The sequence below is a fragment of the Curcuma longa genome, chromosome 1, assembly GCF_044706935.1.
Source record: "Curcuma longa cultivar G26 ecotype Majalengka, Jawa Barat chromosome 1, ITB_CL_G26_1.1, whole genome shotgun sequence".
Taxonomy (NCBI): domain Eukaryota; kingdom Viridiplantae; phylum Streptophyta; class Magnoliopsida; order Zingiberales; family Zingiberaceae; genus Curcuma; species Curcuma longa.
Window position 1 is genome coordinate 15,007,664 of NC_133861.1, and position 21,824 is coordinate 15,029,487.

The following is a 21,824-nucleotide window of genomic DNA, read 5'->3' on the forward strand; positions in this document are numbered from 1 at the left end:
CGGTTTTGATTGCGTTCTTTATTTTTGTTAGTGTAGTTTTTAAAAATATTAAAATAACGCTTCATTCTATTATTTCATTCAAAAATAGCCTTGTTTAACTAAATACATATTTGTTATAATTAAATAATAATAATATCTATTATAATTAACTAAAAACGAGTATGATTATTTTTTTTCATAATATTAAACAAACACATATTACATAACCTACTATCTCATTGAATAATAATAATAATAATTTATTGAAGGAAGGATGGTGAATTTTATCCCAATTTTATTGCAATTATTTCTTTACTTATTTCAAAGGTTCACATATTTCCAACCGAAAGAAATTTCTTCACCAATTCTCTCATTTTCTTAACATCTTGCCCTTTGGTACTGCCGTTTAATACCCCTAAACATACCCCTTTACTTTTGTGGAAGCCCAGCGGTCCCGACAACTCGTGTCCAACGCCAAGACGATATAAATTTACGTCGATCCAGGGTATCCATACTGATGCACTTTCCAAATAATTATATTTTGTGACTTGTCTTCTCCTCTTTCATTTTTTTGGTCGTGCTTAATGCGTGCCTCGGTGGCCAACTTCTTAGTTCGCCCTTGACCCCTCACCGTCACTCGCCGGCGATCGACCGAATGGATCCGCCGCAGCCGTCGCTGAATTCCCTCTCGCTCGTCTCCAGGGCCAAAACGGCGCTTCAATCCGCCGCGGTTAGGGCCGAGAAGGTGCTCACTGACATCAAAGCCGACCTTAAGATCGATCGAGGTTCCATACCCCTCCTTATCTCCCGCTTTGATTATAACTAGGAAGATGGTGTATCTTCCTTCCCGCTTCGAATCTGATTTGACCTGTCGCAGACATCGACGTGCAGTCCCAAAGAGGGACGAGGAGATCCACGGATCGAGACATAGATGCGGACGATGATTCCTGCAGATCGCCAACGGAGGTAAGTTATATGGGTGAAAACGATTGTCTTTTTTGTTTTTTCACGTAGATTATATACCATAAGATTTTGCTTGCTATTCATGAACATAAGCTGCAGACTACAGTATTTCCCGTGCTACTGAACAAATGTATGTTTTATATCCTGTTCTAGCTATAGTTATTTGCTCAACTGTCTTTCTTCACTCTATTATATAATCACTTCTTCAGCTACATGGTAGTACGCAAAGTGGAGCTGTGTTGCTCCATAAAGCAGAAAATATTGGTTGGCTATATATATATATATAATATCGGAGTCAAACATCATTTCTCAGCGTAAAGGGTTTAGTATTTATGATTTAGTGACAAGGATTTGGATCATGGATGCAACTCTTCATTTTAGGTGAAAAGATGTCTGCATTACAGCCCCTGTATCACAATTGCTACAAGCCTTGCGCATTTAGTTTGATATTTTTAAGAGACCAATTAAGAGACTCTGATCAACGAATAAAAAGATGATCTAAATGAATTCAATTACTGATAATATAGCCATGCATAGAGTTCAATGGAGAATAGCCTCACATAGATTTTTATGGAACTCCAAGTGATGGATAAAATCCATTTTAGGGAGAATAACTGATTCTGCAAGCAAACAAATTGAGAATCTTGTATTTTCTTGTGTTTTTTATAATATCATCATATACTTTTCTAGAAAGAAAGAGAGGTTGCAATATTACCTAGGCAGCTGGAATTAGTGTAAGACACAGCTTTCAGAATCAAGTATTATTTCCACAGCAGTTAGTTCTGTGGATGGCCTTTTCTCCAAGTTCTCCTATCAAATCTGTAAATTGTGATGCATAACTATTTTACAGAACTAATCAACACTTTTTCAGGTCATGGAAAAAAGCTCGTCCAAGAAAGGCAGTTCAAAACCTCTAACGAAGGCAATTCCTTCATCTTCTGTAATTAAACAACTAGCTCTGGCAATTGAGTAAGTTTATTCACAAAATGTGTTACATGTTGGATCCGTATGCATAGAGTACAATTACCCTTCCTACGTTAACAGATAAATAATTTTAGCTTTTGTAGATGTGTGAACAAACCTATATGCACAGTATTTTTACATAAAAGCTTCATGCTTTTAATTCTCTGCATTCTCTTATCATCAATCATTACATCTAAATGCATTTAACTTTTATAGGAGCTCAAAGAACTTCAACTCTGTAAATAGCCTTTTGTCATCAGCTGTAGAGCCCTCATATACCAAGGAAAAGAGTGGTTTGAGTTTTTCAGCAGTAAAGTCTCTAGTTCTTCGCGATAAGGAAGATAAGGAAATCAATTCTTCCATAAGCCGTCTATTTAAATCAGGTAAAATCATGTAACTAATTTTTGCATCAATTTTTTGATCCTCATGTCAACTATAAATTATTCTCATTCAACTAAATATTCACTTTGATTGCAATTGTCAACAAGATACTTCCAGAGGAACAATATTTGCCATGGAAAGGTGTATGTGGATCCGACCTTACTCCAACTACGTTGTTAAAGGATCTTCATGGTGCACCACCAGGAAGCTTTGTTGTTGAATTGTCTGTGATTATTGGAGGCTTTAAATCACTACAGAAGATGGCATCATTTTGGTGTAGTGTCATAGCTGAAGTAAGTAATTGGATTTGTTTCTTGTCGAGGGAAAGATTTCTGTTTTTACTTTGAACATTATCTGAATTGTTCTCATTACTGGTGAATTCTGGTCCTTTCCCCATTTTGTTCTCATTGAAGTTCATCATCTCATATCTACACCAGTAACATTTAATGTATTGTTCATGAGTTCTTTGATGAAAGATGTGTTTTTTTTCATTTGCGAAACTCCAAAAGCTTGCTGCTGTTGTAAATCCTTTCTGAATCTATTGTTAATTAAATTACATTTTGCAAGCACACAATAGTTTGGATGAATGCTATTATTTATTTATGCTCTGCCTGTCTTTCAAGTAATTCCCTTCGCTACCCTCTTCATGTATAACAAGCAGTAGATAACAAAATACTTCCTATGTTTCTGTTTATTTTCCTATTTCAATGCTTAAGCTTGCATGCATTTATCCTACTTGAAACCTTCTTGTAAAGTGACCACTGGTGAGCTTGTTCAGGTTGTCAAAGAAAATATCTTATTGTGCATATTGGATAGGTTGTTCTAGGATTTGCTAAAAGGCTTGGATATTTGTGGTTACAGTAAATGTCATAAGCTATTGTGTGAAATTTTGTGAATTTTACAATAATTCAAGCATACCTCTACTTAGATTATTGTCATTCTAAATGCTACCAGAACTCCTTAACAAAGAACGTCAAATGCACAATCGATCCAAAGAATAATTATTATTTTTCAATGATTTATTACTTGCTGTAATTGTTTCTTATTTCTTGTTATTTCTGCAGCTGAGGAAATTATGGTCTGATGGCCAGCCAATACCTCGAATGCCATTAAATGCAGATCCTGACTTGAATTCTTGCTTACTGCATCAACAGTTCCAAGTTATTAATTGTTCCATTGCCAGGAAACAGCGCCGAAGTATTGATGAAGAATTATTGCATTCTATATTGACAAAGGCTAGTCATGAACATATTGATTCATCTCCAACTTCTAAAGGCTTTGCAAGGACCAGTACTGGAGATTATGTTCTTAGGCTTGGAATTGCAGGACCATCTGAAAACCTTACCATGTTAGAAACTGGCGAACCTATATATTCTCCTATTACACAGGTAACATTTTGGAGTTGCATAATTAACTGAGTGGCTGTTTTTCTGTTACACCACTCGTAATGTGATCCTTGGCTTGCCATTACATCCAGGAAGGGCCAGTTCTAACAGAAGAACTTATAAAAGAAACTGAGGAGTTTGTGCTGCGAACTGGGAGGTCAGTAGTTATTTGTAGGCAAATATTTTTATGGGATTGCTAATATGCTGTTGTCTATTTCCAGTCTATGTGGTTTATTGTTTTGGTCAAATTGGAAAATCACTTCTTTTTTTTTAGATAGAAAATCTTCTTTGTTATTCAGTTACGCACAGAAAAGGGTGAGTATTAATTCACCACCCTAAGTATGAGTATGATATGACTGTATTGTGAATGTACTAAGGTAGAGAATTTATTTTTTGGTTTGACTTTTTCCTTTTTTAGTGATCTTTTTATCATGGATTTATTTCATTTCATCTGAATCAGAATTAATAGATCCTTTGAACTTTCTGAAAATCACCATAATGTCCAAGTTGAACATGGTGAACTTATTTGCATCTAATTTCACATAGAAAGGCCTTTCTCTTGAGACTGAACTCCTTGAAACATCAGATCACATTGTTGCAAATTTGGGTTTTCTTATTTTAATAAAATATGAATTGACTGGTGCTTTTCTTAGTTTCATAAAAATGATTCATTGTTGTCTATGCCAATGGTACTTGCATCTTTCTTAATTTATAATTTGTATTTACTCTCCTGTTCTTAATGCTTCTCAGTTTAGGGCCAGGTTGCTCTCAACTCCTCTCTGACATGCAAGCATTTAAGGCAAGTGTGAAATCTCATTCAGTATTTTATAGTGTTTATTAATCCTTTCCTTATTTCTTGATTTGTGTAGCAATGCTATGCAATTTCAAAGTTGTGTAATCACCAGAAATATCACTTCATTAGGCTGCTAACCCTGGGTGTATCCTAGAAGACTTTGTAAGATGGTACTCTCCACCAGATTGGATGGAGACGGACAATCAGCTCGATAATTCACTTGATGATGAAGGGTCATCTCGACGTGGTCAATTAAGTAGAAGGATGCAGGAAAAAGGTAAACACAGCCTATATCTCCCTGGTGTAATATTTAGACAGGTAGCTACTAAATGTCTTGTGTCCTCCACATGATGGTAACTAATGTAGAAAAACTGTACATTCTTCAATGTTTGGAACAAGAGATTCTTCTTAGTCATTTATCCTAAAAGCTTTAATAGATATTCAGAAAGGAATCAATCTATATATAACAATCCACCTGGAGTGGATGGATCCTTAAATTGGACTGACCCAAGCCCAGCATATGAATTGACTCCATTTTATTTGGGATTACATTTTTAGATTACTAACATAGGTAGTGAAAATTCGTCATCCAGACAGATACCTTGTTGATGTTCACTGGCTAATGATTTCCTAATTTTATGAACACCCAGTCGATCTAGTGGACCTCTTAACTCATAATCTGACATCTGACCTTGGTAGGCAACTTGGTTCATAATTGAGTCATCTTGGCTCTTCATGGTTGTTCTTCAAGGGACGAGATCAATGATCAGTCATTACTGATTTGGTTTTTTGACAATTTCTTTTGTCACCTTCTCCATTAGCTCTCTACTATGGTGATTTTTGGATGACTTGCACCATGCATTTGTTGGTCAAATCTAGGTAATTTGTGGCATGAACTGTGGGAAACTGCAAAAGCATTACCAGCTGTCAAACAAACACCATTGTTCGATGAAGATTTAGCAGTGTAAGTGGGTGAATTTATATGGCCAGTCTTTTACTTGATGCCATTCAAGAAAAATGATTGATTGTGTTGATTTTGAAGTGAAAGCATCTTAACTTCCTTTGAGAGCATCCAACCATCTGAGCTCTTTGAGCAGCTTGCTGTCTGTGTGGTATGCATTTTCTTTTTAGTTTTTCTTCCAAAAGGAATTCGACTTTGCATGTTTATGTATTTTGCAGGATTATTAATTATTATTGTTGCTTTTGACACGTTATCAACTTTTTATGTACTGCCATATTGATTAGTTACAAAAGGATACTGTTTACTACCTAATGGAATAGGTGCACTAGTCTGTGTGGTATGCATTTTCTGTTCCAAAAGGAATTCGACTATTAATTATAAAATACTAACAGGTGGAGCAAAGATTCTGCACCGATCAGCATGCAAATCATGATGTGATCTTGACTAGCATTATTTTTCAACTACAGCATCTTCGCATGGTTATGATTCTAACACCTTGTTTGGTTCATGGAATGCAATTAACCACGAATAGATTAGTTGTTCTTGTAGAATGAAATAGAAACTTGTATTTTTCCTTTGTTGGTTAATAGAATGGAAGGCATACTTCATCCTCATTCCTAATTTTAATTTGTAGTTTGGAATTAGGAAGGACGTGGATGATTCAGAAATATATTTAGAAAATGAAAAATCTGCTAAGTTGGAATAGCTATTACATTAGTTGCTGATAGGTATATCTAAGCTGGATTAGAAAATTTTCTTTTGTCAGATTTCAAAGAATTTCTTTGAACCATAGGAATAACTATCATCCATCATCCATTATTCAGGAGAATAGATTTTCTTATGAACCTAACATGGCGAAAATAGATTATGCATTTTTAAGTATTTGCTTCTGCAGTTTTTGGCAAATCATCTGGAATTTTATTGATTAGATCATGCAATTCTAAGGGCCTCAAATTTCGTTTGTATTACATTAGCTGCATCATGCAAGAACCTTGTCTCATCCCATTTCCTCCCAAAGAACACCTAATTAGTAACTTAAGTTGTGAAATATTTCTAAAACGCTCAGGGAAGTTGTTGGTGAGATAATTTGCTCCAAGGATTGTTCTTTTGAGAAAAAACAAAAGCTTTACGACGATAGGCTCATAAGGGCAATAAATTTCAATAAATAAAACAAATTGTTAAGTTCCTGGAGCAAGATTATTTGTGTATTCTCACTTTTCTGAAACATACTGGTTTGTATTTGTATTCCTTTCGACCTAAATTTGATAATCCTTCCTTGGCATTCTTCATTAATCTGAGCTTTTCAGATATTGTCATTGTTTGTAAATTTTTAGATTTCTTCTGGTCTACTGATGGCTGAAGCAGTAGTTCCAGAGGATGGCACCTTAAACAAATTATACAATAAGTGCAAAGACTACATAGTTGGAACCTATCAATGCGGCCTTTTGAATGAAAAGTTGGATGACATTTGCGAGGTATGGTCTCGTTTCTTATCATTCTTGATACTACTACTAAGATTTCGTTTTGGTTCACTGTTTATTTCCTCGTAGGTTTATGGAACGATAGAAGCCATAGTCCTGAAACCTGAAGAAATCGCTAAAGCAGAAGAACAACCTGATGAAACTCCACCTGGCGAATCAACGAAACTCTTCAAGGTAGGGAACCTAAACTTTGTTGGAAAGGGCAAACAACCAATATGGAAACGAACTGCAAAGGATGATAAAAAATCAGAGGAGAAACAGGGTCATGTACTTTCCAACCTTTTTGACAAGAGGACATCTTTATTCTCCAAAAGTCTGAAAAACTAAATTAACAACCACCCAAGTGAGTGCGAGAGTGGGCATGTTTCTCAATTTTCCCTCCTTTATATTGTTTGATGTTCAATGAGCCAATGGCCATGGTTAAACTTGTACATTCATTTTGTGTTTGATACTCTTGAGATGAAAAAAGTTAGTGCTTATTTGTATATGATATTTTTTCAATCACAACACTACATATTGCTAAGAAAAATCTTTCATGTTGCTCCGGAATTACGGTGCAACGGTAAAGCATGTTCATAATTAATGAAATATTCATAAGTTGATTTTTAATTATGTTGTATTATTGATTAATTTTTTTCTGTGAAAAGATAATTTTGGATCGTTGGGATATGTTGTTCGTTTTTTAAATTTATTTTGATGATGGATAGCAAATTGTCATGAGGTCAGATAAATCACTTTAAAATTAGTCGGTTTGAAAAATTATTATATCAAAAAAAAAGGCAACGGATATATGTGTATTTAAGGATATTCATTTTAAATTTGTAGGGAATAAAATAAATGCTCTTCTTAATCAAATCCATCCTTTTGATTAATGGTTTGAAGAAATTCTAAGATGGGCTTTCAAAATCCATTGAGCTTTTATACTATTTCTAAGAAAATTAAAGGCCCAAGTGATTAATTAGTAATTATCATGTACCGTACGACACTAATTTGTCCGCGATGGATTTTACGACGGCAACCTCCTCCAAAACCGCCTCATCGTAATCTCCGCCGGCGTCCCCTGCAACAACGCTTTCGCGTAACCGATCGTCTTCGTTCAGGTGCCCGCCGCAGGGCTACTTGTTCAGGAGTCGCTGCACGGGCTTCTCGTGCCCGACGTCCGCGCCCGATCCGCTGCGGCGCTCGACGGACTACTTCCTGGCGACATCATTCTCGAGGTCATTGGGGAGACTGCGGCTGCGCTCTCCGTCACGGAGCTCGTGGAGTACATCTAGAGGTCTGCATGCAAGAAGGTAGCAATGAAGATGGTGAGGGAAGGAGTAAAAAACCTGTGGAACTCTCTGTAATTCCAGACGAGAGCGCCGATGGGACTGGCAGAATCGGCGTCCAATAGTCCCCGAATTTTTATCTTCCCAAGGCCCGGGCAAAGGATTCAGCACAGGCCACAGTGTTGGATATGGCTTGAAGCAGACCTTGAACTTTTCTCAGTCCGCGACCAAGTCTCCGGCCCTGTTTGCGGCGGATGCGAGATCGAGTTCATTCGGGCTGTTTCAGTTTGCGGCGGTGATCAATCTTAACCGACTGCCATTGCCGGCGCTTGATGCTGGTCCCCTTGCGCTTATTCTCTGCAATTTGTTGTTTCCATTTCTCAATACATGCTGTCAAACAGCTATCTTGATATTGTTGGGTCAATGATTCGCATTCTCGTGCTATAATCTTGGTGGAAATCAACTTCTATTAGATTCCTCAAGTAAAAAAGCTGTAGTTTGGTCATATCATTTTCTCAAGAAAAGAGTTGATGAAGATGTACTGTAAACATATTTCTGGGAGATTGTAGTGGTTTCGGAAGAACAACAGAATGACAACTTTATGCAACAGTGGAAGGGATAACTTTTTGGTAACTAAATTCTTACTATTCCTTCAGTTGAACTAGGAAGATTCTTGTCATCTCATTTACCGATGAACACTTAACAAACAGCAAATTGTTCTCTACGGATTTGACATGGCAGAAAGCATATTGGCTTGGCAGTAAGAACCAAGGACTTGCCACCAACTTGCCTGCGTAAAAATGCATCTTAGCTGCTGCCCCAATAATTTAGCTCACAAAGTCGTTGTACTATCTATCTTTCAGAACCACCCTGCTTCAATGACCATTAACAAGCTCTTTCAGCCGATAACTCAACTGAAGATGGGATTAGAAATATAGAAATAACCTTGGACAATATAATTATTGGCTACCCATAAAATATAGTGGCCTAAATGAGGCAGAGCTCATTCATTTCCAAATTGTTCATTTTTTATTAGTATTTTCTTTCAGTATGCAGTGATTCCATGGAATTCCCAGCTAGCTTGCAGAAAAGAGTTGGGAATAACTGGGTGTAAGAATCTGCTTTTGCTGACCCACATGCATAAGAACCTTAGAGTATGGATTTCATTACTTGCTGAAGATGCATAGCGATGGCAATTTGAAATTTGTTCTTTTCTAAAAAAACATTTTTCTTGTTTGTACTTGTTATTTAATGTCTATTTAATTAGTTGTAGTTCCAAATGATCAACATGCTAAGTATCCATAATCGAAAGGAGAAAGAAAGAGAACCAAGTGGACCAACAACTGAGAGGAACAGATTAAACTTGATGCGAGAGGAAGAAGAAGCAAGATAAGTACCTTGAGCTGATGTGCTTGAGTGGAAAAGAGATATTGACGCGGCTCAATCCAATTACATAGCTATTTCAGCATCCAACCATGTTTTCAGATTGAGACACGCCAATACCTCCTGTGCACATCACAAGCAAAGCACATGATTTGGGCTCGTCTTCTCCCTTTCTTTGATGACAATTCAGAAGCAAAGCTAACAGTGAGAACGGCACAATAAAGCAAAGGGCTCACAGAAGGACAGGCAGGAGGAGGTTTTGGAGTTGATGACCATGAGGTATTGGAAGGAGAGCTACATCAACCCTGATTCTTGGTAATTTGCATCAAATGAAAAAGGCATCTTCCTTTGTGTTAGCTTTCTCTCTGCAACACTTTTATAATTGTTCTCCTTCTCCAGATCATTTTCTTGTCATATGGCTCCAAAATGCTACAAAAAGGGAAACAAGAAAGGAGAGGTGTGAGAAAGTGAATTTTATGGGGGGGCCATAATAAAATGCATGATTATACTTGCTGAGTTTGCTTAATATGCATTTTTATCTTCTATCTGCTCTTTATCTTTTAGATCCATAATGTATCTCTTAAATGCTGACACTTAATTATGTCTTCCTTGTCACGCTTTCAATGGAAATGTTTGGTTTGCTAGAAAACAATGCAGTTGCGTCAGCAATAAATAGCATTATATTTTAGTGGAAGAAAAGTCCATCACTTGGATGTTAGGTTTTGATGTGAACAATTATATGCATATTAATTTGTTTCTAGCAAGTAGAAATGACTGTGGATAAATATACCACGAACATGTACATGTTTCAATATACTCAGAAATCATCAGGGATCAAGATACCAATTGAAGCTTCTACTTAAACGAACAATGAAGACATATCAACAGAATAGGTAAGTAAACACTAATCCATTGTGCTGTTTAGCTGGGAATCGGGATAAACGCCGGGAGTCAAAGGTCATGGGGATGGGGTGGTTGTGTCGCATTAAATTGTCTGTCGCCAAGCTCAAGAACAATCACTTTCAGAAATCAGCTTCTGCTAAAGCTGCGGATTTGTTCCTGTTTCCTTGAGCAAAATTTCAACTTTTACCGTCGAGAATTCGTAGTTCCCTTTGTTGGATCCGTTTTAAATTTTGCGTGGATGCTAAAGCTCAATTGGAGAAACTGGAGAGTGAAGAAAGGTCAGAGCGTAGGGATATTGGTAAGTCGAAGAAGGTCAAAGAAAGGAGGGGTCCTTCCTATAAGAGAGAGAGGACTGTGGAATCTGGCCCTAGTTGGTACTTGGGCTGTTGGGCACTGTGGTGGAGCCATGGACGCAATGATTGTTGACTGGTGCAGAAAGCGAACTTGTTCTTTATCTCCTCAAAGTCAAGTCAATGGCAGGCAATCGAACTGAGACTGCAAGCGCATGCAATGTGTAATAGAATGAGAAGCTGAACAATTTGGATTAGGGATGATTGCTAAAAATATATACTTTAGATGTCTTGATAAATGATAAATTTAGTCTGAATTCTCAAAAATAATGTAAGTAACTGTTATTTATAATCTATGTGTTTATTCTTCTAATTATCAATAATTTATCCATCTCATATTACATCGTTTTTTTTATTAAAAATGCGAAATAAAAATTTTAAAAGTATGACACTGTCCAATAAGCCCATTGATCCATATATACATGGCCCATCATAGCAACAAAGCCCAGGAACGTCCTCAAGGAGTTTTGACCTAGTACCTGATCGTATAATAATCTAGCAAAAGTACTGTATATATATTTTAACAGGCTTGATTATTCTGAATTGCCTTATTCTTCACTAAAGAACAAAACTATTTAGCAGATTCAATGACTTATCAGCTATGTGAGTATAAGAAAAGAAATACAATTGCTTACCAGTTCTATTTCTTTCTTCTGCTAATAATATATATAATCTACTCCAGAGCATGGTTCTAGTGCAGTGCTTGGAGTGGTTGGAAAATCAATGCATGGCCTATGCGCTCAGTTAATGAAAACATCGATCGATGTCCTTGCACATATATAGTCAGTACGTACCCAACAAATTAAAGACGACCGACCAAATCTAGATTCCAACTGCTTGATGTCGTACTAGTGTTGGATTTGGTCTACTAGTTGCCCAACTTCTCAGGGAAGCATGCAGCCCTTAAACCATTTGCAGTACGTACTACTTACTGCTTTTCATCTCTTGTCTCCTGGCACTGCAACCTTATTGTGAGAAAAAGAACTGAAGCTGAAGCTGAAGCTTCAGCACCGACCAAGCTTTATTGTAAACCTAACTGATCCAGCCTTAATGCATATCCCCCTGAAATTAAATAGTTTTCTTGATCTTCTTTTTCTTGTTTTTAATTTATTATATTTTGCCTTTTTGATTCTTATTGAATGCGTGAAAATTAGTTTCCCCAGTGAGTACTGTCAAAGTACGCAAAAGCAACTGCTACAATTTAAGATGATTGCATTTGGTAATCGCCTGAAGTCGCTTGAACAAGTGTCTCTTTTTTTTTCTTCGTACATAAGTTTTAAAATGATTCCGTGTAAGTTATTATAGTTGCTATTAAATTAAAATAGAAAATATGATTAAAGTGTATCTTAAGTATTACTAAAGAAGTTTTAAAATAGAACTTTAAAGTTTACACACAAAGTTATTAAAACCAAAACTTCTAAAAGCTACGAATCTATCTCTTGAGCGACTCGACAATATATTATCTATTATTTTATATATCTACATTCACGATTATGTGAAAGAGAAAAAAAAAACTCTATAACAAAATAATAGTCATTTTACACCTAAGCAAACTTGTTGAATCCCATAAATTTATATTTTTCATATTCTTTTTCAAATGCAATTCTCATTTTTAACTTTGTTTCTCCTATTTTATCTTTTAGATGAGTAATATGTTTTTAATTTTAGTAATTAGTGGTCAAGAAATATCCGTAAAATTATATGAACTTTAGTTAATTTTTTAAACTAATTATTTATTTTAAAAAACCTAATTATCATGAGGCGTGACATCTATTTATGATCTCTAACGTAAAGAAGATATATTACTCGAGCAAAAACCATAATAAATCATAAAGAAGGTTAATTTAGCAGACCGTACTAGATGCATAATTATGTTGTCCACTTAATCAGTTAATTAATTATTCAATTAATTAGCACTGTTTCCACAACTTAACGATCTGTCAAAACTCTGTCTGAAATAATTAACTCGGCTCACACTTTTTTCCAAAAGGTTTTGAAAATATAAAATTTGATGAAAAATTGACGAAAATCCCTCTTTCACCAGCTGGAAAACTTATAAAACTGTATCGTCGCCTATTTTCCATAGATTAATGAACATTAATTAAATTTGAAGGAAATTACTGAACAGCTTGGATCTGATGATGCTTCAAGATCCAATCGATCAAAATTGACAGGGAAAAAAATAGTAGATGGCAGCCAAACAAGTATTTATTATTATGCTCATGAAACTTCCCAGCAGATGACCCAGCAACTGCATGCATAAACGCTAAAAAACGTGCACGTGGTTGGCCTCCCCATGCACGTGGAATGGCAGGCTTCTGCTTCCTCCTCCTCCTCTGTCTCTTGCACTTAGTTGTTCCCAAGGCAAAGTTTACAGCAAACATTTCATCTCGATCCATTGCACCGAGTGATTATATAAAGAAAATCCCTATAACAAGATGGGAAATGGCAACCTCTGCAAGCTTAACAATCTTCCTCGCCTTGTGATTGATGTACTTGATCAGATTTAGAACTGCTCTGCTGCATTTTGAAGAAATAGTTAAGTAATTAATTTCCAGATTACATGAATGCCCCTTCACATATATAGTCTTCTTGGTCTTCATTCTTCAATCTGGATCGAGTTCTCCTCTTCACGAAGGAAGCTGATCAAGACCTTTTGTAGCTCAGACCACGTGAAGGGCAACTGAAAGGTCATTCATTATTGTTGGCAAGGTGGTCTTCCCACTCATCACATTAATGTTGATCATTTTAATGAACTAATGTTGATGGGGTTGCAATCCATGTGTTGCTCTGATCTGATCATTGTTTTGGCAAGTCAAAGCACAGAATTGGAGGCAACTCTGCAATCTATATAGCATTATTTGGGTAAACTTGTTCTAAGAAGAACAGTTCAAAGAGTGAATGTGCAATGTATTTTCATTGGAGTTATGATAAAAAAATTTAACTTTTTTTCAAGTAACATAAAGAAGGATTCAATGTCCATATATATGAAAGTGAAAAAAAAAACAGAAAACGTCATTTCTTTTGCAATTTGTCGTTATCTTTAATTACCAATTGGAATAGACTTACCATAATCATGTTCGGTTAGTGTTTCTTTATCATGCCATTACTGGTTATGTTATAAGCTATAATTATTGCAACTTTTTCTCATTTACTCCGCTCAGTAAACGAGAACTGAGTCCAAATTATTGCATTAATGTCAGGGCAGTTTAATGCAGACAAGTAAAGCTATTTTAAATAAATATAATAAAAATAAAATAAAATAAAATAAAATAAAGGAATCTGAACACTAGATATAATGCAAGTGTAGATTATCTATTTTCGGTTTTGCATTACATAATGCAAGAAATTGGAAAAGTCTATTAGTCTAGTCAATGAGGAGATAGATGTTCTAGAGCAGTGCTTTCCCCAAGCTGTCATCCTACAATTCCACGTGATGATCTGTTTTCTCTTTGTGTGACCCTATTCCATGATCCACATGATCTCTTACTTTCTTTTGCGGCACCCTTCTCTTTGTCAGACGCCAAGGGCCTTTATGCCAATTTGCCGCCGTATTCTAGCGCAGCAACACATGTTCTTGCACCGTGAATGAAGTAAGAAAGAGAAAGAGATCAAATTTGTGGAACGGAGTCTCATTAAGGTAATCTTTCCCTAAGTAGCCTTTCTGAGATGCCCTGCTTCAGTTGGTAGGTGCTTTATCCTTCCTCCACTTCCCACCGCATAGAATAAACGGAGTTCAGGGAAGAGTCCAAAACCGAATGCTTGCTGCCAAAAGAGCAATTTTCATCTTGCCTTTTGATCCTCTTGGTTTCTCAGAGCCCTCTCGGTTGCTAAAAATTCCACCATCGAGTGGTAAAGATGCGATATTTATTGAAGAACTGGGATGGAGAGTGGTGATTCGAGGGATTTCGTGGTGCCGCAATAAGAGGAGAAACGAAGAAGAGGAGACTGCAGGTATGAGCTTCAGGAGAGGAAACGGTGGTAGTGGAGGCGGAGGAGAGTTGTCGACTAGGGGAATGGTGTCCAAAAACTGGACCTTTTTGCTTTGCATTGGAAGCTTTTGTGTTGGCTTACTCTTCATCAACAGGTGAAGAATTTATTCTTAGTTTCTTTAATTTGTACCTTTTGCTTCTCAAATTTGTTATCTTATATAATTGATCGATGGTTTACGCAGTTTTGTGTTTTGCTAATTTTGTTTCTAAATTCTGAATTGTTTACATTTTTGTCATTTGATTAGTCAAATTCATCTTTGGGTTACAAAAAATGAAATGGGTTTTCTACAACTATGTCCTGCTTAGTTTTGGCAATTGGGAAATATGATTTTCCCCTAACTTGATTGTATTTCTGCCAGAGTTCTTGATGACCCATTCGATTAAGATGTACCTCAGCTAAGAGAACCATTATATAGTGAAAAATCAATAGTAATCAATTGGAATTTAGTTTTATTGAGTATCTAGAAAAGTTGCTGATGTTCAAGAATACTAATTATATCATGCATGATGAAAATATATTTGTATTATGTCTGGTGTATATCAGTATAGTGCTAATATACTGCCCATATATTGTCAGAAGCAGTGCAAAATTTCTCCACTTCAGATGATAATTCAGTGTATTAGTTAATTTCATCGTGTTCTTGTGTTTTATAATCACTTCATTTCAGAGTAGTTTTTTTTTGATAAAATGATATATAGTCTGTCATCGTTCCCTATGGTACGTATCCTGTTCTGAAGCAGAGTAACGTTTTGCAGTTGGACAATGCCTGAAGCCAAGGACATGATTAGGGCAACAGGAACAGAAAATAATAAGATGAATCTAGTTGCCAACGATTGCAATCTAAGAACAGTGAGTGTATTGGCCACATTATATCGATGTATCATTTTAAGCAATGCTAATGACAGTAGATTTTGTTGCATTGTTTATCTACCTTAATTGGTTATTCATCAGCTTTACCAATCATACTTTGCTAGTGTCTGATCAAGGATCTTGTCAACATCATTTTTTTTTCTTCCCTCTCTGTTTCAGCTTAACAAAAAAGGAGAATCTAAAGAAATCCTTGGCAAAATTTCAAACACTCCTGAAGCTTTGCAGTACGTGTTTCCGTATCTATTGTGAAATTGGAACTCATTGATCAAGCTGTAGCAGCAAGATAATGGAACCCTTTTGTGCAGGACACTAGATAAGACAATATCTAACTTAGAAGTTGAGCTAGCAGCTGCAAGAGCTGCACAGGAGTCAATTCTCGCTAGTGCTCCACCGACAGAGACTCTAAACCCTACTGAAACTACTGGTCCGAGGAAGTATCTGATGGTTGTTGGAATTAATACTGCATTTAGCAGTCGTAGACGAAGAGATTCTGTCCGTGCTACTTGGATGCCTCAAGGTTCTTGGCTCCACCTGTTTTTGCTTCTTTGCTGCACGACAAATCTCTTTGATCTAATTAACAAATTAAATTATTGTGTAAAAAAATAACAGGCGAAAAGAGAAAGAAGATGGAAGAAGAGAAAGGCATTATTATCCGCTTTGTCATTGGTCATAGGTATGCATCTATGATAAGATCTTGTTGAGAAACCAAGTATAGGTTTGTGAAATTCTTGTTAACAATTCCTAATGTTCATGCTTTCTGTCATTCCTCTTCTAGATTTATATATTGCGAGTGGGCTTATAGGTTAAGATATTGAAAGAAAAATAATTTCAAAAACAGAATTGACTATGTGTACCCTTTTCAATTCTAAATACGATTCTGCTCGTTATGTCTTTGCTAGTTCTGCAGCTTAACAATTTTCTTTTGACTTGCCTGCCTTGAGATATTTACAGTGCTACACCTGGTGGAATTTTGGATAAGGCAATCGAAGCTGAACATAGTAAGCATGGCGACTTCATGAGGCTGGTTAGACATGACATGCTTTTTATAAAAAAAATTTCATAAGACAATGAAGCTGTTTAATTTAATTGTGATACCTTTAGGAGACTTTTTGTGTGTGATGAATTGAAGTTGTATTATTGGCTCAAGTCATATAATTTTGCAGGATCATGTCGAAGGCTACCTAGAGTTATCAGCAAAAACTAAAATATATTTTGCTACTGCTGTCTCTATGTGGGATGCTGATTTCTACGTCAAAGTAGATGATGATGTTCATGTAAATATTGGTAAGTGAAAGTGTAACTTGGATTGCATGCCTACCTTTGTATATGCATAGCAACATGGTAAATGTGTTTATGTCGAGTCTACTTTTTATTTTTTATTGTAGCGACTCTTGGAATGACTCTGGCTAAACAACGAAGAACGAAGCCTCGGGCATACTTAGGATGCATGAAATCTGGTCCAGTCCTAGCTCAGAAGTAAGCACATGGTGGTATTTGTACTCTAACATTACAATTCAGCAATTGATCTGTCTGCTTTTATGGAATAGGGGAGTCAGATATCATGAACCTGAGTTTTGGAAGTTTGGAGAGGAGGGAAATAAATATTTTCGACATGCCACTGGTCAGCTATATGCCATTTCAAAGGATTTGGCCAGTTATATATCCTTGAACCAGTACGTAAAATTCTCTATTTTTATTGGCGGTCTTTCAACTTTTGTGCGTTTGTAGAAGAGATTTTAAAACTTTAACCGAGCACTGGTTCATTGTCATAGGCATTTGCTTCACAAGTATGCGAATGAGGATGTATCACTGGGATCGTGGTTTATTGGGTTAGATGTCGAGCATATTGATGATCGCAGATTGTGTTGCAGCACGCCACCCGGTAATTTTGCTGTTCACAAACATGCAATTCTTCTTCAGTTTGAGTATATATGTGAATCGGCTACAGTTTGAGCTTAAACTAATGCACTGGTGCAAATTCAGATTGCGAGTGGAAAGCCCAAGCAGGGAACGTCTGTGTTGCCTCATTTGATTGGAGCTGCAGTGGGATTTGCAACTCAGCAGAAAGGATCAAGGAGGTTCATCGGCGCTGCGGTGAAGGCGAGAAAGCTCTCTGGAATGCATCCTTCTAAGTTCCATTAATAAGCATCTGCCATTTCCCAATCTCTGGTGCCATACTACGTTGTGCCATGTTAATATCCGCATTGAAAGAAGATCACGGTGGCTAATTTCTTGCAGCAAGGGAACTTTTTCATTTTGCTAAGAAAAGATTCCTCTAGGGATGGGTACACACACAGACACAGTCAGCGAGAGAGAGAGAGCACAGTTCTCCCCCACATTTTTTCATAAATTGGCCGTCTTGTTTGCGTGACGATGAGATGCAATAAATGCTTGTTTGCGTTTTTCTGGTACGATGAGATGCAGAAACGTGGTGTTCCATGTTGTTTTGTTGTTCGGGTATTTACTAATTCGTTAACATAGAGCTCTTCGCCTGCTTCTGCAAATAGATACACTGATGCCATGCCGTTAAATGAATAGAACATGGATATATAATCCATGGATATATGATCTTGAAAAGATAAACAGTGTAGTCCACAGCATATATTATATTTGAATCAACTTTTAAAACATAGATTATATTTTATGATTACATCTTTTTAAAAAATTGTTGGAGGAGAGAAGAAGCAACAATTCAACAAAGCTATCTTTCTGAAAGTTCAGTCCTAGAAAATTGTCGAATGCAAAGGTTTTTGATTGGCACCCAGTTGTCCAATGTCAATGATCAAATCGTAACAAGGAAACTTTTCTTTCTTTCTTTCTTCTCTTGTTCTGCGTTGTATTGAATGGAGTGTATTAATTGGTGATTGAATCCATGAGATTCATCTGTTAGAGAGGCTAAAAAGAATGCGTTGGCTGAGTCATGCATGTGCCTTTTATTAACGCCGGTACATTTGCTCCCCTTGTTAATTCATTTAAAAAAAGTGATTTCATTCTACATCGAGAGTCACCTCCATCAAATCACCAAGATCGCAGCAGCAGCAGCAACCTATTCCTCTCCGTATCCTTAGTTTTTCAAGTCGAAGAGGTAGGTAGGCACCTTTCTCTCTTGTTCTCCCTTTGATTGATGGTGTTGTAAAGAGGAAATGGACTGTGTTGACTGCGAATTGCAGAGCATGGCGAATGAAGCTCCGAGTTGGGCAGATCAGTGGGGCACCGGCGGACTGAACGACGACGACGGCAAGTACAAAAGGAGAGCGGGAAAGATAACAAGAAGATGGAGAAAGTCAAAACGTTTGCTTCTTCAAGCTTCGGCAAGGTAGTACCAGAAGAAAACATCCAAATGAATCATCCTGAGCTATTATAAGAACTGTTTTGGAGCATGTTTGTGCGTTCATAATCTCCGTCAAACGTTTCAGTTGAGTTTGTTTTGCTTGCTTAGTGATGTCTGAATACCTATCTCCCACAAATTCCATTGTATCATAAGAAAATTCATCAACGTGGCTCTGATGCCAGGTTTAGCACGCAGAAACAAAGCAAAATAAACAGCGAAAGATCACATGAAAAACGACGTACGTCTTCCATGTCAAACTGTTAATGTTTCAAGAGAAAACGATGAGACCTTTCCTTGTAAGTTTTATCTTGTTGCTCGTATACGGCGAAAGCAACTCAGCTGAAATAGATTGGCATTGTTGGGCCAAATGGTCCAAATCCGGCCCGACAATTTTGATACTACTGTGGCGGCTCCAATAATTGGCGCGGCGGAGATTATAATAAATTTGTAATAATTTCGACGATCTAGAACGCTAATTCTAGACAACGGCTCAAACGGAACCACTTGGGTTAATGACAGCGACTGGTCGGGCCCACACTTCTCCTTCCAATGGATTTAATTTGATTAAAGGCATTGTTTTCATTTTAATTAAATTTAATCTTGGAACACCAACCGACATGACCTAACCCATCATAATTTCCCCACGAGAAAAGAATTTAGTCCCGGAGGAGTGCACACAACCACACACCGCTATTTTGTTTTGTTCAATATTAACTTTGCGTTGAAATTGCATAGTTAATATTGAAAAAAAAACACACACACCATGTAAATTGTAATTCCTATTTAATACTGCACCCACTCCACTCGAATGCCTCCCCTGCATCATGGCCATGGCCTGAGATCGATACTGCACTTCTCCGTGCTGTAAAGGAAGCGGTCACTCCCAGAAAAATTGGTGGCTCGCCAGCTCCCAGGGATAAGGTTGCAGGCAGTGGCCAATCCTCCCCCTCCACCTGCTGCTGTGCGTCCACAGGTGGCATTTCAGGAATTGCCACCCAGACAAAGCCCATAGGAGAGTGAAAAACCAAGCTTGGTTTGGACTTCCCTGCGTCCTCTGCTCTGTTCCATCCTGTGGGCTAATTTCTTTACTTTTAAAATTCTATCAACCTTTTCGATCCTTTTTCTCTCTATCGCTCTCTATTTGTTGCCATTCGTACATTTTACACAATCCCTGCCAATCCGTTCACTGTAGTAGCAGTGAACAGGCGGGGGTATAAAGCAGGCATGCCTCCCACTTGGTGGGCACAGGCTTGATCGCCTCCTGATTCTTGGCTAATTGTTGGCTTCTGATGATGGCGGAAGGGTGCGGTGAGGAGTTTGAGGAGGAGGAGGTGTGGGCTGTTGTGACGGCCGCCAGGGTCACCAAAACAGCGACTCCGAGGGCTAGAAAAGGTGAGGATGATTCTTGTGACGTTGATGCTAATAGTAGGACGAGTGGGCGGATTCATTTCCCACGGTTGAGTGGCGGCGGCGGAGAACTGGGACGATCCGCGCCGCTCAGCATCCCGAACTGGTCCAAGGTCTTTAAGCATGGCTGTGGAGGTATTGTGGAGGAGGACGACGACGATGGCGAGGAGGATGGAGATCCTCCGCATGAGTGGCTGGCCAAGAAGATGGCCAAGAGCCAACTGATATCGTCGTCTTCGTCGGTGTGTGAAGGAGCCGGGAGGACGCTGAAGGGGAGAGATCTCAGCAAAGTCAGGAATGCCGTTCTCACAAGGACTGGCTTCTTAGAGTAAGAAGAACAGGCGAGGTGAGAACAGAGAGCTGGTCAGATAAAGCTTCTATCTCCCTTCTTTTTCGTTATTTAATTATATGTTTGAATCTAATGATCAGATCAAGATTTTGCTCTGTAAGGACGAAGATGGTATGCAAGTATGTAAGTAATACATATTCTCTTATATTTCTTTGATTGGATTCGCATTCTTTCCTCCCGTCCCACTGTATGCATCATGATTTTTCAATGAATTCCTGCGCCTCGACAACGAATCCTCGACAGAATGGCAACTTATTCAGGACTGCGATGGTTGACTTTGTCAAGTTCTAGTTAAAACATATGATCCATGTGACATAATCGATAGCATTAAGACTGACTGGCAATTTCTCGATCATTGAGGTTGGATTGACCAAATTACACTGTGGTGGTGAGTACAATAACAATGACATCGAGAGAAAGAAAACTGGTTTGTTTTAACACATCTGGTTGCGATAATAATGATTTATTTTACTTGGTGCTGGAGACTGATTCTTTTTGGAGGAAGATTTCTCTAATCTTCTACTTGTTTTTTTTTCAATGTTTCTTTATTATTCCATCGAATCATCTTCATCTAGGTCGGAATTTCTCCATATTTCTAATCTGAAGACTATTAAACTTGTGCCAGTAGATCATTTAGACACATAGGGTTAGTGCAGGCCAACATCACATCTCGATTAGTACAACTTTACTAACAACCAAGTCACTAAACGAGTACCGATGAACTGTAGTGCACATCAATAATTCTATAAACTGAACTATTAAAGCTACCGTTCACTAACTTAGACGTGACGTGACTCAACAAAGTACTTCGTTTATACAGACATGCATGCATTATGTTTGTTGGGGATTTACCACTACTCAACAAAAAGCAGTTCCTATTTAAGCGACTTTGGATTCCAAAACCCCAATTTATTTAGTTAAAGATTTGCCCAACTATGTCACAGCATATAAAATATAATTGTCGAAACAGAATTCTGTAAATCAAGGATTGGCTGTCCTGTACACTTTGGTGGTGAATCATAAATGACTAGTATCTCATGCATGCTGCTGAAGAATAAGAAAAC

General features: G+C 37.4%; 3 protein-coding genes and 1 pseudogene across 3 annotated transcripts; all 4 read left to right on the forward strand.

The window, feature by feature from the left end:
- Positions 1 to 579: 579 nt before the first annotated feature.
- Positions 580 to 7,391, forward strand: LOC141812511 (uncharacterized). Its single transcript, XM_074700505.1, has 13 exons — positions 580 to 764; positions 857 to 945; positions 1,814 to 1,911; positions 2,122 to 2,288; positions 2,404 to 2,579; positions 3,351 to 3,674; positions 3,764 to 3,828; positions 4,422 to 4,470; positions 4,594 to 4,741; positions 5,344 to 5,428; positions 5,507 to 5,576; positions 6,760 to 6,900; positions 6,976 to 7,391. Exons 1-13 carry the CDS (start codon positions 635 to 637, stop codon positions 7,231 to 7,233), a joined length of 1,800 nt encoding a protein of 599 aa, XP_074556606.1. The 5' UTR covers positions 580 to 634; the 3' UTR covers positions 7,234 to 7,391.
- Positions 7,392 to 7,953: 562 nt separating this feature from the next.
- Positions 7,954 to 9,521, forward strand: LOC141824766 (uncharacterized; annotated as a pseudogene).
- Positions 9,522 to 14,534: 5,013 nt separating this feature from the next.
- Positions 14,535 to 18,061, forward strand: LOC141818654 (putative beta-1,3-galactosyltransferase 2). Its single transcript, XM_074706136.1, has 11 exons — positions 14,535 to 14,897; positions 15,559 to 15,652; positions 15,833 to 15,897; positions 15,979 to 16,190; positions 16,283 to 16,346; positions 16,625 to 16,697; positions 16,837 to 16,957; positions 17,059 to 17,149; positions 17,221 to 17,346; positions 17,446 to 17,555; positions 17,657 to 18,061. Exons 1-11 carry the CDS (start codon positions 14,569 to 14,571, stop codon positions 17,803 to 17,805), a joined length of 1,434 nt encoding a protein of 477 aa, XP_074562237.1. The 5' UTR covers positions 14,535 to 14,568; the 3' UTR covers positions 17,806 to 18,061.
- Positions 18,062 to 19,873: 1,812 nt separating this feature from the next.
- On the forward strand, positions 19,874 to 20,911 carry LOC141847080 (protein S40-6-like). Its single transcript, XM_074735067.1, has 2 exons — positions 19,874 to 20,757; positions 20,841 to 20,911. Exon 1 carries the CDS (start codon positions 20,294 to 20,296, stop codon positions 20,741 to 20,743), a length of 450 nt encoding a protein of 149 aa, XP_074591168.1. The 5' UTR covers positions 19,874 to 20,293; the 3' UTR covers positions 20,744 to 20,757; positions 20,841 to 20,911.
- Positions 20,912 to 21,824: the final 913 nt, after the last annotated feature.